At 46.7% G+C, this 17891-nt stretch overlaps 1 protein-coding gene across 2 annotated transcripts; it reads right to left on the bottom strand.

Moving 5' to 3' along the window:
- Positions 1-2438: 2438 nt before the first annotated feature.
- On the bottom strand, positions 2439-5187 carry TCEAL4 (transcription elongation factor A like 4). 2 transcript variants are annotated; one of them, XR_014793744.1, is made up of 4 exons: positions 5078-5187; positions 4445-4515; positions 2851-4122; positions 2439-2663 (listed from the first exon to the last, which is right to left on the bottom strand). XR_014793744.1 is itself a non-coding variant. In XM_084870530.1 (3 exons), exon 3 carries the CDS (start codon positions 4093-4095, stop codon positions 3484-3486), a length of 612 nt encoding a protein of 203 aa, XP_084726656.1. In that variant the 5' UTR covers positions 4096-4122; positions 4445-4515; positions 5078-5187; the 3' UTR covers positions 3304-3483. The 2 variants fall into 2 exon arrangements, 1 of the variants encoding a protein (XP_084726656.1); XM_084870530.1 differs by lacking the exon at positions 2439-2663 and having other exon boundaries at positions 3304-4122.
- Between the last annotated feature and the right edge of the window lie 12704 nt (positions 5188-17891).

Genomic DNA, 17891 nt, shown 5'->3' on the forward strand with positions numbered 1-17891 from the left:
TTCTAGAACTTGGGCAGGAAATATGCAAAACTAGTGTATCTTGTAGTGCCAGAAAGAGTTACTTACACACACACACACACACACACACACACACACACACATACATCAAATAGATACAAAAGCCAACTGAAAGAGCTCCCTATGGCCAAAATTAAAACACGTGCAATCAAAACATTAAAAGTAGCATTAGATTATAATCTGAAGTATCAAATAAATATTAATGAGATCATGCTGATATAAATAAATTAATAAAAGGGGAAGAAGTCAAATATCCCATGCAGAATTCCAAATAATTTTAAAGATAGTCAGAAGTTATCTTATGCATTGTTGCATTGTATGTACCTCAAGTAGGTAGAACACTCCATTCCTTAAGTGTGGACTGCGCATAGTGACTTTCTTCCCAAGAGTACATATAGCCCTGGCCAGCACTGCTTAGAGGTGGGAGGCAACTAACTGATTTCTCTCTCAGATCGATGTTTCTCTCCTCCCTCTCTCTCTCCTTCCCACTCCCCCCCACCCGCTCTAAAAATCAATGGAAAAAATATCCTCCCATGAGGATTAACAACAAAAAAGAGTATATACAATATGGAAAAGGAGATATAAGAGTAACTTTACCATGGAGAATCCTAGCAAACACTACCTCAGTCAGGTTACCAAAGTTAATATCAACAGTGATAATACTGATAGTATATATCCTTTATATGATGTGGTGAGAATGGCACTTTATCTCTGTGGTCCTCTTTCTAAAAGCACTTCACCCCTGTTAATCACAAGAAAAAAAATCAAGCAAACCAAAATTGTGGGACATTATTCTTTTTAAAATACATTTTTATTGATTTCAGAGAGGAAGGGAAAGGGAGAGATAGAAACATCAATGATGAAAGAAAGCAAGCCACTGATCAGTACCTCCTGCATGCCCCATACAGGGGGTCGAGCCTGCAACCAGGACATGTGCCCTGACCAGGAATTAAACCATGACTTCCTGGCTCATAGGTCAACTCTCAACCACTGAGCCATGCCAGCCGGGCAAATTGTGGGACATTATACAAAATACCCAACCAGTCCCTCTCAAGGGTGTCAAAGGCATCAAAAACAGAAAAGTCTGAGAAATATAACAGCCAAGAGGAGCCTGAAACAAGGATGATTAAATATAAAGTGGTATCTATCCTGGATGGGATCCTAGAACAGAAAAAGGACATTAGAGAAAAACTGAGGAAATATGAATACAATGTATACTTTGGTAAGTAATAATGTATTAATATAGGTTCACTGTTGCAAATATACCATACTATTTAAATGTTAACAATAGGGGCTATTGAGTCTGGTGGGTGTGGCTCAGTTGGTTAGTCACTGTCCTGTGCACTGAAAGGTTGATGGTTTGATTCTAGTCAGGGCACATGCCTGACTTTCCTGGCTTGTAGGGGTTGTGTAGGAGACAGCTTATCATGTTTCCCTCCCACATCAATATTTTCTCTTTCTAAAAATCAATTTAAAAATAGGGGCTATTGAGTATGGGGTACAGAGAACTCTACCATCTTCGCAATAATTCTGTAAAAATCTACGACTGCCCTAAAATAACTTTATTTTAAAAACAATATAAATTGCCGGGACTGGTTTGGCTCAGTGGATAGAGCGTCAGCCTGTGGACTGAAAGGTCCCCGGGTTCGATTCTGGTCAAGGGCATGTACCTTGGTTGCGGGCACATCCCCAGTAGGGGGTATGCAGGAGGCAGCTGATCGATGATTCTCTCTCATCGATGTTTCTAACTCTCTATCCCTCTCTGTGAAAAATCAATAAAATAAAATAAAAACAATATAAATTAACAAAAGGCTAATGAAGAACTGGGGGGAGGGGCGGGGGACCACATGGGCCTGTTAAAATGGTAAGGTAGAGCTTAATAGAAATTTCCTGGGAGACTATTCCTTCTTCTTCTTTTTTTTTTTTTTTTCTAATATAGTTTTTATAGATTTTTTTACAGAGAGGAAGAGAGAGGGATAGAGAGTTAGAAACATCGATGAAAGAGGTGCACTAGCCTTATGCACACCACCCACTGGGGATGTGGCCACAACCAAAGTACATGCCCTTGACCAGAATCAAACCTGGGACCTTTCAGTCCACAGGCCGACGCTCCATCCACTGAGCCAAACCGGTTTCGGCGGAAGACTATCCCTTTTAAGAAAAAAAAGAGTCAGCAGACAAGAGATTAACAGATGAGAATAGCACAGCATCTGGTCACTCAGATTTTTCTCCTGGTTCAAACTCCAGTATCTAAATCCAATGGAGATTGCAGTATGCAAAAAACACACACAAACCAACGAAAAACTTGGAGTGTTTTCTAGGAACTTTATAAAATATTAAGGTCCAAGTGACAAATGGGTACTACCCACCTGAGTTAGGGTTAACTCTATTGTAGACAGAATTCTCCACCCTTCCGTTGAGATACTATAGTGCTTTAGTCCATCATGATCTCCAGCCCACCAATGGGGCCTTAGGAGGGTGCAGGACCCATGAGATGAGGCACAGTGCCCAAGAGACATGGCACTAACCAGGAAAGAGTGGCAACTACCCTTAGCTGGCTGGACTTATTCCTGGACAGAAGTGGAACCTCCCATAATCCTCTCCCAAACATCAAAAACAGGGAAAATTCAGGGGCTCTGGTCCTGCTAGCACATGTGTCAAACACAAGGCCCGTGGGCCAAATCCAGCCCGCCAGGCCTTGCAATGTGGCCCGCACCGCGCTGTCAGTTTATGACATTGTCAGTTTATGACTGTTCAGTAAACCATTCGGCCCACGATTTAGGCTGGATTTTAGATTTTGGCCCCTTCTCTGATTGAGTTTGACACCCCTACCTAGTGCAGGTGAGGGTAGTAGTTAGCCCAATATAGCCATACTCAATATCTCATCTGATCTTCTCCACAGTCCTGGAAGGCGAGTTTTATCCCCAATTCACAGATGACAAGACTATTCCTTGCAACAATGCATACGTAACTATGAAGTTGATTCTGCCACAACTTTGAGTCCCAGGAGTGTTTTACTTACCATTTCACATGCTGATAACAAGAATTTTAAGTGTCCCCAGGTTTTTCATAAGCACTGAACTGTTCTTTTGATTGCTTGGTATTGTTTTCCTATTTTTTATCTTCCATTATTTTTATGATGAAAGTAATAGGAACAAAAAAATTACCCACAGATAACCACTATTAATCTTTTTGTAGACACAGCTTTCAGAGTTTTTTTTTCTTGTACATAGATCATTAGGTCAATATCTTTGCAATTTTACAAAAATGGACTGATGCCATATATATGGTTCTGCAAACTTTTCTTTTTAATTTTACAATGCATCATAAACATTATTCCATGCAATGGACAAAAATCTGCTACTGAAACATAGAGGGCTGCAGTTGGATAACAAGAGTGACTACTAAACCAAAATATTAGCATAAGGTTAAAGCCCTGGGCCTGGCAAATGCCTGCCATGGGCACTACACAAAAGGAATGTCTTCAAAGCCCCTTTGTGGGGCCCTACAGCCACCCCTGAGTTCCCTAGGGCCTCTGGGGTGGAAGGGGTCCTGTAAACTTTTTTGCATCCACATAAAACCCCCCAATTTCTGTCTGGTTTTCTTCACCTCATCCTCTACCCTAGCCATCTCGTCAAATTCTCTTATCATCTCCTCATTGCTCAAATGCATATCATGTATGGCCTCTTTGTATTCCTTGAGGCACTGAGCCAGCCCCTTGTTGGTTTTTCTTTTGGCTTTCCTGGGCGCATCATCCCCAGCTGGGCGCTTTCCTCCAGCCTTTGGTTCCATGGCTGGTTTTCCTTCTTCTTTTGGCTTTCCCTCACTCTCTGGTTTTCCTTCTTCTTTTGGCTTTCCCTGGCTCTCTGACTTTCCCTCCTTCTCTGGCTTCTCCTTATCTAGTATTTCCTCCTCTTCTGTCTCTCCCCCGTTTTCTATCTTTCCTTCATTTTTTAGCTTTTCCTTGTCTTCCTGAGTATCAGCTACTTCTGGCTTTGCAGCATTCTGAGGTTGTTCATTTTCCATCTTTCCTTGATTCTCAGGCATTCCTTCATTTACACTGCAGAGTTTTTCCATGTTGAGATGTCCCCTCCTTTTCCTGTCCTGGGGGTGGGATTGGGGGTAGGGAGGAGATACAGAGGAGACAAGGGAGACTGAGGACTTCGGAGTGGAAAGGGGGTCTGGATAGTAATGGCATCTTGCCCCTTGTCAGGGTTCCCTTTACCGGGCTCCGCCCTCCTCTACCACCCTTTCCTCACCATTCCTTCCACACACGTGAGCCAACCATTTCTCTGGCAGGCCCTGCCATTTTCTCTACATTTGTTCGGCATTGCAGTATGTGTGTGAATGTGTTGGAGGTGGACAGTGGGGCCCCAAATTCTGTCCACACTCCCCACCCCTTTGGGACACCCCTCCTTTAACTGACCTGCAGGAATTCTGGACAGGTTCCTTCCTTTTATAGCGTAGCCGAGTGCTGAGAACAACAGATACGCAGACCTGCAGGCAGACAGGGGAGACAGGAGCTGGGCGTTCGGTGGATGCACAGGGACTCCGATACCTTTCCTAAATCCTGGCACTAGTCACCCAACGTTTTCCTCCCCTACCTCCTTTGCTCCCCACACCACAGGCACCATTTCTTTTCAAGCCTGGGGCGCCAGATCAGGATGTTTTCCACCCTAATTTTGGTTCTCTGCGTCCTCCTCTCCCTGAGGCAACTCGCCACCCCACCATGGAGGTCAACTTTCTTTCTCTACGCACAGCGTAGGCGAAGGGGTTAATCTCCACGGTCTCACTGCTGGGGTGTCCGCCAGTTCACGGTCTCCGGCTCCAAGATGGTCGGAGGGCAACGAGAAGGGGGTGCAGAGAAAGGGTGCATGGGTGCTTGGTGGTGTCCGCCTTTCCCACCCTCCACCCATCGGCCGCTAGCTCCCTTTTAGTCCTTTCCCCACCGCCATCTCTAGCTACAGTCAGGCGGCTCCCCTCCACCCTTTCCCCATCCCCAACCTTTTCCCTTTCCGCGCCCATTCCTTCTCGCCCATCCGAAGGCCCTCGCACTGACCTGAAAGAACCTGGAGCAACAATTAGGAGTTCGCAGAAAGCTCCGGGTCCGACCGCAGGAAGGAAGGCAGGCACCCGGACCAGTGCGCACAGCTGCGCCCGGCAGGTCACGTGAGCGTGTGTGTCCCCCCCCCCCCCCCCCCAGCCCCGCCCATTAGCCGGGAACTGCCAGCCACATGCAGCCTCCTTCCCCCAGGTTCCCCTCTATCTCCGGGGCCCTTTTGTTCTTTTCCTCTTCTTGAGAAGTTTGTCAAAGAAAGAATTTTAATGAAAACCGCGGAGACTTTTTTTCTTCAATGAGGTGAGCTGCCCAAGGGAAGAGTCTTAATAATATTGCTTTTCAATTCCATTGAAAGAACATAGACCAACCCCCATAAAATGGTAAGACTGTGAACTTGAATATTGTACAAAGAGTAGAGTGTTGCATTGAGAAAAAAATAGGAACAATATTTCCCTCAAAATGAAATGTTTTTTTTCCTTACATGCACAAACATATTTTTTCTAATGAATTAGTATTTAAATCTAAATGAAATTATATTTGAAGCAAAATAAAAAAATGATTGCATATAACACAATGACCAGACCATATGTATGACAATAGAACTGTGACCTGCAACCTCTACAGCAGTGTTTCCCAACCTTCTCTCATGATGAGAATCACCTGGTGGAGTTGTTAAAACACAGATTCCTGAATCCCAACTAAGAAGTGCTAAACTAGAATTTTTGGGAACATATAGGTAAAATTGTATACTTAACTAGTGCTCTAACACAGATGTTATATACAGAGCACTAAGTTAGGTATGCAATTTTACCTATATGTTCTCAAAAATTCTAGTTTAGCACTTCTTAGTTGGGATTCAGGAATCTGTGTTTTAACAACTCCACCAGGTGATTCTCATCATGAGAGAAGGTTGGGAAACACTGCTCTACAGCAAGCAGCCCAAGAAGCCAAACAGCCTCTGCTTCAAACTTCAGGACTTGAACAATGATTGCAGCCAACCCAATCATAAAAAATGCCTTGCTTCTAGTTCACGTTCTCCTCCAGGCTCCTCATGCCAATGACCTCCAATCAGAGTACCTGAAGCCTTCCCTGTTTTCTCTCTAAAATTTTCCTTTTCCCCTGCCTGCCAAACACAAGTGAAAGTGGCTGACTGTCTTGTTATAACAAGATCTGAATAAGTAGCCACCATTTCCACATGAGCTTTTTGTGTGGAAGGCTTTTAAAAATATAATAACAGAGGTGAACACTTAAGGAAAACAGTGCACTAGCTGGCATCAATATTTCTCTGTCTTTACCTCCCTCTTTCACTCTCTAAAATAAATGGAAAATTATCCTCTGGGTGAGGATTAAAAAAGAAAAAAGGACAACAGTGATAGGTTTGATTACAAGAAATTGTGTAATAGATTTGTTAAGGGATTAGGGAACACGTGCACTTTTCCTTGCCCTTGTTGAGTGTGTTGGTAAAATTTTTCTGAAGGGCAATTTTCTATATGGTTTAAAAATAAAAATATTTGCCCTAGCCGGTTTGGCTCAGTGGATAGAGTGTCAGCCTGCAGACCAAGGGCACATACCTTGGTTGCAAGCTTCTCCCTGGCCCGGGCACTGGTCTAGGGCTTACAGGAGGCAACCAATCAATGTGTTTCTCTTACATCGATGTTTCTCTCTGCCTTTCCCTTTCTCTTTCACTCTCCCTAAAAATTAGTGGAAAAATACCCTCAGGTGAGGATTAACAAAATAAAAATATTTGATATTTTGGTTCAGTAATTCCACTTCTAATATTTTTCCAGGAAGATAATAATGCTTTAAAATATAATCTTATGTTTTAAAATATTTTATGTTTTAAAATTCCCATAACAATTGTTTTTTTTTAAATATTTTATTGATTTTATACAGAAAGGAAGGGAGAGAGATAGAGAGTTAGAAACATCGATGAGAGAGAGTCATCGATCAGCTGCCTCTTGCACACCCCCTACTGGGGATATGCCCGCAACCAAGGTACATGCCCTTGACCGGAATCGAACCCGGGACCCTTCAGTCCCCAAGCCAACGCTCTATCCATTGAGCCAAACCGGTCCCGGCCAATTGTTTATTATACATTTATTTTTTGCTGAAACTAAGGCTTCAGGAGTGATTCTGTAGGCTTTGTTTATAATGGGGGGAAATGAAACATCAAAATTGTCCATCAGTACAGATTTAGTTACATAATCTTCTTAGTACATTTGTTTACTTTGGTTATCTTTGGATACTTGGTTAAAAAAATAATCATTTTCTTAACATAGTGCTCAATACACAGTAAATATAATTATTAATTGTCATAATCCCAAAGGAGAGGGAGAGACAGATAGAAACATCAATGATGAGAGAGAATCATTGACTGGCTGCCCCCTGCATGCCTCCACTGGCAATCGAGCCAGCAACTAGGGCATATGCCCTGATTGTGAATCAAACAGTGACCTCCTGATTCTCAACCACTGAACCATGCTTGCTATGTGGGAACTTATATTTCTTTCTTTTAAAAAAAAATCTTTATTGAGACTATTACAGATGCCCACTCACCCCCATTGTTCCCTCCACCCGGTTGCTGCCCAGCCCCAGGCTTTCACTACCCCAGTGTTTCCCAACCTTCTCTCATGATGAGAATCACCTGGTGGAGTTGTTAAAACACAGATTCCTGAATCCCAACTAAGAAGTGCTAAACTAGAATTTTTGGGAACATATAGGCAAAATTGCATACCTAACTTAGTGCTCTGTATATAAAATCTGTCTTAGAGCACTAGGTAAGTATACAATTTTACCTATATGTTCCCAAAAATTCTAGTTTAGCACTTCTTAGTTGGGATTCAGGAATCTGTGTTTTAACAACTCCACCAGGTGATTCTCATCATGAGAGAAGGTTGGGAAACCCTGCACTACCCTAATGTCTGTGTCCATAGGTAAGATCTTTGGTTAATTTCTTCCCCCTTTCCTCTGAGATTCATCAGTCTGTTCCATGCTTTCATGCCTCTGATTTTGTTTTATTTGCCAGTTTATTTTGTTCATTTGATTTTTAAAAATTTATTTTGATTTTTAGATTGATTTGATTATTGATAGATATGTATTTTTGCCATTTTATTGTTTATATTTTTATCCTTTCCTCCCCCTCCTCCTCCTTCTCCCCCCTCCTCCATCTCTTCCTCCTCTTTCTCCTACCCGTCCTCCTTCTCCTCCTACTCCTCCTCCTCCTTCTATACCCTTCAACATTTCATATAATACTTGTTTGGTGGTGATGAACTCCTTTAGCTAAGAAGCTCTTTACCTGACCCTCAATTCTAAATGAGAGCTTTGCTTGGTAGAGTAATCTTGGTTGTAAGTCCTTACTATTCATCACTTTGAATATTTCTTGCCACTCCCCTTTGGCCTGCAAAGTTTCTGTTGAGAAATCAGCTGACAGTCTTATGGGCAATCCCTTGTAGGTAACTAACTGCTTTTCTCTTGCAGCTTTTAAGATTCTCTTATTGTTTTTAACCCTTGGCATTTTAATTATGATGTGTCTTATGTGGGGCTCTTTGGGTTACTCTTGTTTAGGACTCTTTGCACTTCCTGGATTTGTAAATCTATTTCTTTCACCAGATAGGGGAAGTTTTCTGTCATTATTTCTTCAAATAGTTTTTTTTTTATTTCTTGCTCTCTCTCTTCTTCTTCTGACACCCCCATAATGCCAATATTGGTATGCTAGAAGTTGTCCCAGAGGCTCCTTACATTATCTACATATTTTTGGATTCTTTTATATTTTTGCTCTTCTGGTTGAGTGTTTTGTTTTGTTTTTGCTTCTTCATATTCCAAATTGTTGTCTTGGTACCCAGAATCCTCTACTCTACTGTTGAATCCCTGTAAATTGTTCTTTTTTTAAAGATATGTATATATTATTGATTTTTTTTTTTTATACAGAGAGGAAGGGAGAGGGATAGAGAGCTAGAAGCATCGATGAAAGAGAAATATAGACCAGCTGCCTCCTGCACACCCCCTACTGGGGAGGTGCCCACAACCAATGTACATGCCCTTGACTGGAATCGAACCTGGGACCTTTCAGTCTGTAGGCCAACGCTCTATCCACTGAACCAAACCAGTTAGGGCTCATTGGTTGATTCTTGCATGTGCCCTGATTATGGATGTTAATTGGCCACAAAAATGTGAGTTTATTTCTGGGCTCCACTCTGTCCCATTGTACGAGACGTCTGTTTTCATGCGGGTCCATGCTATTTTGATTGCAATGGCCTTATAGGATAGTTTGATGCCAGATAGCATGATTCCTCTAACTCTGTTCTTCTTTCTCCATTTAATACTTTTGGATTGTGGTTGACTGCAGGTGACTGAAACCATGCAAAGCACATCCTGGGCTGAAAGAGGACAATGGTGTGGCAGCTGGCTTACATGGTGTCATTGAGCCCAAAGGCCCAATGGCAACAAATTGGAGAATCTGCTTTGCTGTCCTCAGTACCTATTTGCGAACAGGAGGCCGCTTCTGGGACGATCTATTGTTTTGTTTTGTTTTTAAAAATATATATTTTATTGATTTTTTACAGAAAGGAAAGGAGAGGGATAAAGAGTTAGAAACATCGATGAGAGAGAACCATCAATCAGCTGCCTCCTGCACACCCCCCACCAGGGATGTGCCCACAACCAAGGTACATACCCTTGATCAGAATCGAACCTGGGAACCTTCAGTCTGCAGACTGATGCTCTACCCACTGAGCCAAACCAGTTTCGGCTGTAAATTGTTCTTTATTTCAGTTAGTGTATGCTTAATTTCTACTGTTCTTTTTCATGTCATTGAAAGTCTCACTAATGTCCTTGAAAATCTCACTAAGTTCCTTGAAGCTCTCATGAAGATCCTTGAATAACCTTGTAATCATAGTTTTGAACTCTGTATCCAGTAGTTTGCTTGCCTCCATTTCTTTCATTGGTGACATGTTTCTTTGTCTCTGCATTTTTGTTGCTTTCCTGTGTTTGTTTCTATGTATTTGGTAGAGCTATTATGTCTCCTGGAATTGGTAGAGTGGCTTTGGGTAGTAGATGTCCTGTAGGGCCCAGTGGCTCAACTACCCTAGTTACCTGAGATGGGCACTCTAGATGCACCCTGTGTGAACTGTGTGCATCTCTGGGAGGAGTTGACCTCCAGGCAAATTGGCTGTGATTGCAATGGGAGAGCTGCTATGCAGGAGGCAAGGCCCAACTGTGAAAAAAGGCAGGCTGGTGCTAGTGCCAGGTCTTGGGCCTTTTATTGATACATTTGGAGCATTCTGTCACCAGCTACCACTTGAGAGATTTCACCCGTGTCCCTGCCCAGCAGCGTTTCTCCTGTTTACATCACCATTTCCGGCTCTTCACCTGGACCCGCCCGCTTGCTGACAGGACCCCCTTCAGCTGTTCACCTGGCCCCACCCCTCGTTGACTTGACTGCCTTCAGCTGTCTGCCTGGCCCCACACCCTTGTTCCAGAAACCCCGCCCCCTCGTTCATTGGACCAATGAGCGAGCAGCACTGACCAGGCTGCCCTGCTCCACTCACAGGGGGGCCTACCACCCCACCTCTAGAAGTGGTGTTAGGTGCCTAAAAGCCCCAAGTGCAGATGGCCTTCTACTCACTGGATGCCTCCCACCCAGGGGCCAGGTCCACAAGCATGGGGAGTACAGCCCCCCCATTCGGACAGCCAAGTGCCTCCACGAGCCCCAGGGGCCGCCATCACCCCCACCACCAGGCATCTCACAACGGAGTGTCCTGCCACCCCCACAGCCCTGTCCAAGGGCTTTGACATCGGGGAGAGAGCCATCAAGTCCCCAAAAATCACTTTCCACTCTGGGAGCGCTGCCCCACACCCTCCAGAGGTACTTACTGGTCACTGGGCCCTGAGGGCAGGCTTTCCACCCCATTCACGGGGATCGCCCTTCCTTGAGGACAAGGGACCTTCTTTCTGGCATCCAGTCTGGACCACGGGAAGGTGGGGAATTTGCAGCCATTTGGGCACCCCGACCTCATTAACAGGGCCGCGGGCCTTATCCACTCGACCACTTCCAGGTGTTGCCCCTGGCCCCAACCCATTCTTGGCTTGGCTGCTTCTCGCTGATCATGTAGCCTGCCTCACAAACCCCCAAGGTTTGTTTAGGTCCCTGCAGTCGGACAGTCGACCAGACGGCCAGCCAGCCTTTCACCTGTGTCCCTGCCCATCAGCATTTCTCCTGCTTATGTCACCGTTTCCGACTCTACACCTGGCCTTGCCCCCTTGTTCACAGGACCCTCTTCAGCTGTTCACCTGACCCCACAACCTTGTTGACTTGACCGCCTTCAGCGGTCGGCCTGGCCCTGCCCCCTTGTTCCAGAAACCTCGCCCCCTCGTTCATTGGACCAATGAACGAGCAGCACTGGCCAGGCTGCCCTGCTCCACTCACACGGGGCAGTAAATACCTCTGGAGGGGCCGGGGCAGTGCCCCTAGAGTGGAAAGTGATTTTCTAGGACTTGACACAGCTCTCTCCCCGATGACAAAGGCTAACCATAACTCTAAACTTACGGCTAACACACCCCTAACCCTAAGCAGTGGGTAAGGCCCTGGTGCACTGTGAATGTGGACCAGGGTCAAAAGAGACCTTAAAGCTCCACCTTCCTGAGATCCAGACTGGAATTCAGGAAGAGGTTCCCTAGTCCTCAGGGCAGGGCGTTCCCCTCGAATGGGGCAGAAAACAGGTCCTAAGGGCCAGGTGACAGGACCATTAAGTACCTCTGGAGGGGCTGGGGCAGTGCCTCCAGAGTGGAAAGTGATTTTCTTGGACTTGACACAGCTCTCTCCCGATGATAAAGGCTAACCCTACCCCTAAACCTCAGTCTTGGCAAAGCTCTCTCCCCAATGTCAAAACAAACAGACAAGGCTGTGGGCGGCGCAGGACACTCTGTTGTTTGCTGCCCCTTGGTGGTGGCGATGGGGGCGGGTCCTCACCCAGAGGCTCATGGAGGCCCATGGCTGTCCTGAAGAGGGGGATGGCTGGTCTACCCATGCTTGGGGACCTGAGAGGCACTCTGAGAGCAAGGGGCCATGTGCTTTTGTGGGTTTTAGGCACCTGACAGCTCCCAGAGGTGGGGGCTATTCTGTGTTTGAGGAGCAGGGCAGCCTGGCCGGTGCTGCTCACTCATTGATTGAATGAACAAGGGGGGCGGGGCTTCAGGAACAAGGAGGTGAGCCCAGGCCCACAGCTGAACCAGGTCAAGTCAAGGAGAGGGCAGGGCCAGGTGCTCAGCTCGAGGCAGTCATGAGAACAACGGGGTGGGGCCAGGTGAACAGCATGAAGTGGAGAGGTAAGCAGTAGAAAGGCTGGAGGCAGGGACATGGGTGACCAGAAGACCTGCCTGCTGGCAGCAGGGACTTCTAGAGAGCCGGGGAAGTGCCCCCAGAGTGGAAAGTGATTTCCTCAAACTTGACATAGCTCTCTCCCCAATGTCAAAGTCCATAGACAAGGCTGTGGGCGTCCCAGGACACTCTGTTATTTGCTGGAGGTGGTCCAATGGGTAAGGCACTGGGGCTCTGTGCATGTAGACCAGGGTAGCAAGTGGCCCCAAAACCCCCACCTGCCTGAGCTCCAGACTGGAAGCCAGCGAGAGGTTTCCTTGTTCTCAGGGCAAGACAGCCAGCCCTCAGTGCTGGCGACCTGACCAGTAAGTACCTCTAGAGGGGACCGGGCAGTGCCCTCAGAGTGGAAAGTGATTTTCTCGTACTTGACACAGCTCTCTCACTGATGACAAAGGCAAACCCTAACCCAACACCTAAGCCTAACCTTATCCCTAACCCTAAGCACTGGCTAAGCCCTGGGGACCTGTGAATGTGGACGAGGGTCTCAAGAGGCAGCAAAAGCGCCACCTGCCTGGGCTCCAGACTGGAAGCCAGCAACAGGTTCCCTTGTCCTCGGGGCAGGGCATTCCCCACGAATGGGGCAAAAAGCCAGCCCTCAGGGCCCTGAAACCGGACCAGTACATACCTCTGGAGGGGCCCGAGCAGTGCCCCAGAGTGGGAAGAGATTTTCTCAAACTTGACATAACTCTCTCCCCAATGTCAAAGCCCATAGACAGGGCTGTGGGCATCCCAGGACACTAGGTTGTTTTCTGCCCCTTGGTGGGAGCGATGGGGGCGGGGCCCTCCCCGAAGCTCATGTAGGCCCATGGCTGCCCTGACTGGGGGTGCTGGCTGGTCTGCCCACGCTGGGGGAGAGGGGAGGCACCCTGTGAGCAGAGGGACTTGTGCCTTTGAGGGTTTTAGGCACCTGACACGACTCCCAGAGGTGGGGGCTATTCTGTGTTCCAGGAGCAGGGCAGCCTGGCCAATGTTGCTTGTTCATTGGTCCAATAAATGAGGGGGCAGAGTTTCGGGAACAAGGGGGCGGGGCCAGGTCTAGTGCTGAAGGGGGTCATGTCAACAAGGGGGCAGGGCCAGGTGAACAGCTGAAGGCAGACATGTCAACAAGGGGGCGAAGCCAGGTGAAGGGCAGGCACTTCGACTTAAGCAGGAGAAAGGCTGGTCAACAGGGGTACTCAGAGGTGGGGAGAGGGGCGTGGGTGGGGAGAAGGGTTGCTGGCAGTGAGGCTTGCTGCCAGGCAGCAGCCACCTTAACAAGGAGGCTGGGGTTTTGGGGGGCTGGCTCAATGATCAGCCAGAAGCGGCGAAGCCAAGAATGGATTGGGGCCAGAGACAACACCCAGAAGTGGTCCAGTGGATAAGGCCATGGGGCCCTGTGAATGAGGATGGGGGTCCCCAGTGGCCGCAAAAGCCCCACCGTCCCCTGGTCCAGACTGGATGCCAGAAAGAAGGTCCCTTGTCCTCTAGGAAGGGCTTTCCCCAAGAATGCAGCAGAAAGCTCGCCCTCAGGGCCCAGCGACCAGTAAGTACTGTGTTTCCCTGACAATAAGACATCCTCCGAAATAAGACATACTTACAGGTTTCCTTCCGAGTGACCTATGAGGCGTCCCCCGAAAATAAGCCCTCCCCCCCTGCCCCCTAGGCCCAACATGAGAGTTTTGGTCCACTGATTCTGAAAGAAATGGAATCACAAGAAATTCACCAGGAAATTCAGGGATTGGATTGTTATGATAATGTTCAAAACATGTGGACATGATTGTCATTGAATAAATGAGTAAATTCTTGATACTGTAGGGTTCTCAGTTTTTCAGATTTGTGTTGACAACTACCGTACCACCGTAATGTACACATGTAATAAATTTCCTTAATTTTCATTTAACAATAAATGTATACTTCTTCTTGGAAAAATACGACAACCCCTGAAAATAAGACCTAGTGCATCTTTTGGAGCAAAAATTAATATAAGACAATATCTTATTTTCTGGGAAACAGGGTACCTCAGTAGGGGCGGGTCAGTGCCCCCAGAGTGGAAAGTGATTTTGGGGGACCTGACACAGCTCTCTCCCCGATGTCAAAGCCCATAGACAGGGCCGTGGGGGTGGCAGGACACTCTGTTGTGAGATGCCCTGTGGTGGGGGCGGTGGGGGCCTCCAAGGCTCATGGAGGCCCATGGCTGTCCGAAAGGGGGGGCTGGCCTCCCCATGCTTGTGGACCTGGGCCCTGGGTGGCAGGCAACCTGTGAGCAGAAGGCCATCTGCCCTTGGGGCTTTTAGGCACCGAACAACACTTCCAGAGGTGGGGCGGTAGGCATCCCCGTTACCCCCGCACCCCCCAACCTGGCCTTGTGAGGAGCAGGGCAGCCTGGTGAGTGCTGCTTGCTCATTGGTCCAATGAATGAGGAGGTAGGGGGGTGGGTTTCTGGAACAAGGGGGTGGGGCCAGGCCTAGTGCTGAAGGCAGACAGTCAATGAGGGGGCGGGGCCAGGTGAAAAGCTGAAGGCAGTCACGGCAACAAGGGGGCGGGGCCAGGTGAAGGGCAGGCACTTGTGACCTAAGAAGGAGAAAGGCTGGTCACCAGGGATACCGGGAAGTGGTGAGGGGCTCCAGGGTGGGGGGAAGGCCTGCTGGCAGTGAGGCCTGCTGCCAGGCAGCAGCCACCTTAACAAGGAGGCTGGGGTTTTGGGGGGCTGGCTCAATGATCAGCCAGAAGCGGGAAGCCAAGAATGGATAGGGGCCAGAGGCAACACCCGGAAGTGGTCCAGTGGATAAGGCCTTGGGGCCCTGTGAATGAGGATGGGGGTCCCCAGTGGCTGCAAAAGCACCACCTTCCCCTGGTCCAGACTTGATGCCAGAAAGATGGCCACTTGTCCTCAAGGAAGAGCTTTCCCTGAGAATGCGGCAGAAAGCCCTCAGGGCCCAGCGACCAGTAAGTGCTGTGTTTCCCTGACAATAAGACATCCTCCGAAATAAGACATACTTACAGGTTTCCTTCCGAGTGACCTATGAGGCGTCCCCTGAAAATAAGCCTTCCCCCCCCTGCCCCCTAGGCCCAACATGAGAGTTTTGGTCCACTGATTCTGAAAGAAATGGAGTCACAAGAAATTCACCAGGAAATTCAGCGATTGAATTGTTATGTTAATGTTCAAAAGATGTGCACATGATTGTCATTGAATAAATGAGTAAATTCTTGATACTGTAGGGTTCTCAGTTTTTCAGATTTGTGTTGACAACTACCATACCACCGTGATGGCACTAATATACAATGGAGTCAAGACAGTCTCTTCAATAAATGGTGTTGGGAAAATTGGACAGATACATGCAAAAGAATGAAACTAGATCACCAACTTACACCATTCACAAGGATAAACTCAAAATGGATACAGGACTTAAACATCAGACGGGAAACCATAAAAATACTAGAAGCATCCACAGGTAGCAAAATCTCAGACGTATGCCAAAATAACTTCTTCACTGATACTGCCCCTAGGGCAATGGAAGCTAAAGAGAAAATAAACAAATGGGACTACTTCAAAATAAAAAGCTTTTTTACAGCAAAAGAAACCATCAATAAAACAACAAGAAAGCCCACGGTGTGGGAGATCATATTTGCAAATATTACCACTGATAAAGGTTTAATCTCCAACATTTACAGACAGCTTATACAACTAAATAAAAGGAAGATGAATGATCCAATTAAAAAATGGGCAATGGACCTAGACAGAATATTTTCAAAAGAAGACAGAAGGAAGGCCAAAAGGCACATGAAAACATGCTCAAAGTCACTAATTATCCGAGAGGTGCAAATCAAAACAACAATGCGGTACCATCTCACACCTGTCAGAATGGCCAACATCAACAAATCAACAAACGACAAGTGTTGGCGAGGTTGCGGAGAAAAAGGAACCCTCGTGCACTGCTGGTGGGAATGCAGACTGGTGCAACCACTGTGGAGAACAGTGTGGAGTTTCCTCAAAAAACTGAAAATGGAACTCCCATTTGACCCAGTAATCCCACTTCTAGGAATATATCCCAAGAAACTAGAAACACCAATCAGAAAGGATATATGCACCCCTATGTTCATAGCAGCACAATCTACAATAGCCAGAATTTGGAAACAGCCTAGGTGCCCGTCAGCAGATGATTGGATGCAAAAACCATGGTACATCTACACAATGGAATACTATGCTGCCATAAAGAAGAAAGAATTCTCATCATTTGCAGCAACCTGGATGGAATTGGAGAGCATCATGCTGAGTGAAATAAGCCAATCAACGAAAGAGAAACACCACATGACCTCACACATCGGTGGATGATAAAGATCTTTATAAACTGATGAACCAAGAGACAGATATAGAGAAAGTAAAGCAACAGGCAGACTGTCAAATTACAGTGGGGAGGGTAGGGATATCAGGGGGAGATAATAGATCAACCGAAGGACTTGTATAAATGCATATAAGTACAACCAATGGACATAAAACTATGGGGAGGGAGGGGATGTGTGGGAGGAAGGGAGGGGGGCAATAAAAAAAAATCAAGAAAATATGTAAAAAATAAATAAATAAATTAAAAAAAAAATAAATAAATAAATAAATAAAAATTAAAAAAAAAAAAAAGAAATTCACCAGGAAATTCAGCGATTGAATTGTTATGTTAATGTTCAAAAGATGTGCACATGATTGTCATTGAATAAATGAGTAAATTCTTGATACTGTAGGGTTCTCAGTTTTTCAGATTTGTGTTGACAACTACCATACCACCGTGATGTACACACGTAATAAATTTCCTTAATTTTCATTTAACAATAAATGTGTACCATATACTTCTTCATGGAAAAATATGAGAACCCCTGAAAATAAGACCTAGTGCATCTTTTGGAGCAAAAATTAATATAAGACAATATCTTATTTTCTGGGAAACAGGGTACCTCAGTAGGGGCGGGTCAGTGCCCCCAGAGTGGAAAGTGATTTTGGGGGACTTGAGGCAGCTCTCTCCCCGATGTCAAAGTGCATAGACAGGGCCTTGGGGGTGGCATGATATTCAGTTGTGAGATGCCCTGTGGTGGGGGCGGTGGGTGCCTCCGAGGCTCATGGAGGCCCATGGCTGTCTGAAAGTGGGGGCTGGCCTTCCCATGCTTGTGGACCTGGGCCCTGGGTGGCAGGCAACCTGTTAGCAGAAGGCCATCTGCCCTTGGGGCTTTTAGGCAAGGAACAAGGCTTCCAGAGTTGGGGCAGTTGGCCTCCCCCTCCCCCGCCCCCCCTCCCGGGCCTTGTGAGGAGCAGGGCAGCCTGGTCAGTGCTGCTCGCTCATTGTTCCAATAATTGAGGGGGCGGGGGGTGGTTTCTAGAACAAGGGGGCGGGGCCTGACAGAGTGCTGAAGGCGGTCACGTCAATGAGGGGGCGGGGCCAGGTGAACAGCTGAAGGCAGTCATGGCAACAATGG

Source organism: Pipistrellus hanaki (assembly GCF_964339955.1).
Source record: "Pipistrellus hanaki genome assembly, chromosome: X".
Taxonomy (NCBI): domain Eukaryota; kingdom Metazoa; phylum Chordata; class Mammalia; order Chiroptera; family Vespertilionidae; genus Pipistrellus; species Pipistrellus hanaki.

Excerpts from the sequence above, each read along its gene's own strand:
- TCEAL4 (XM_084870530.1), bottom strand. The coding sequence starts at position 4,095 with ATGGAAAAACTCTGCAGTGTAAATGAAGGAATGCCTGAGAATCAAGGA.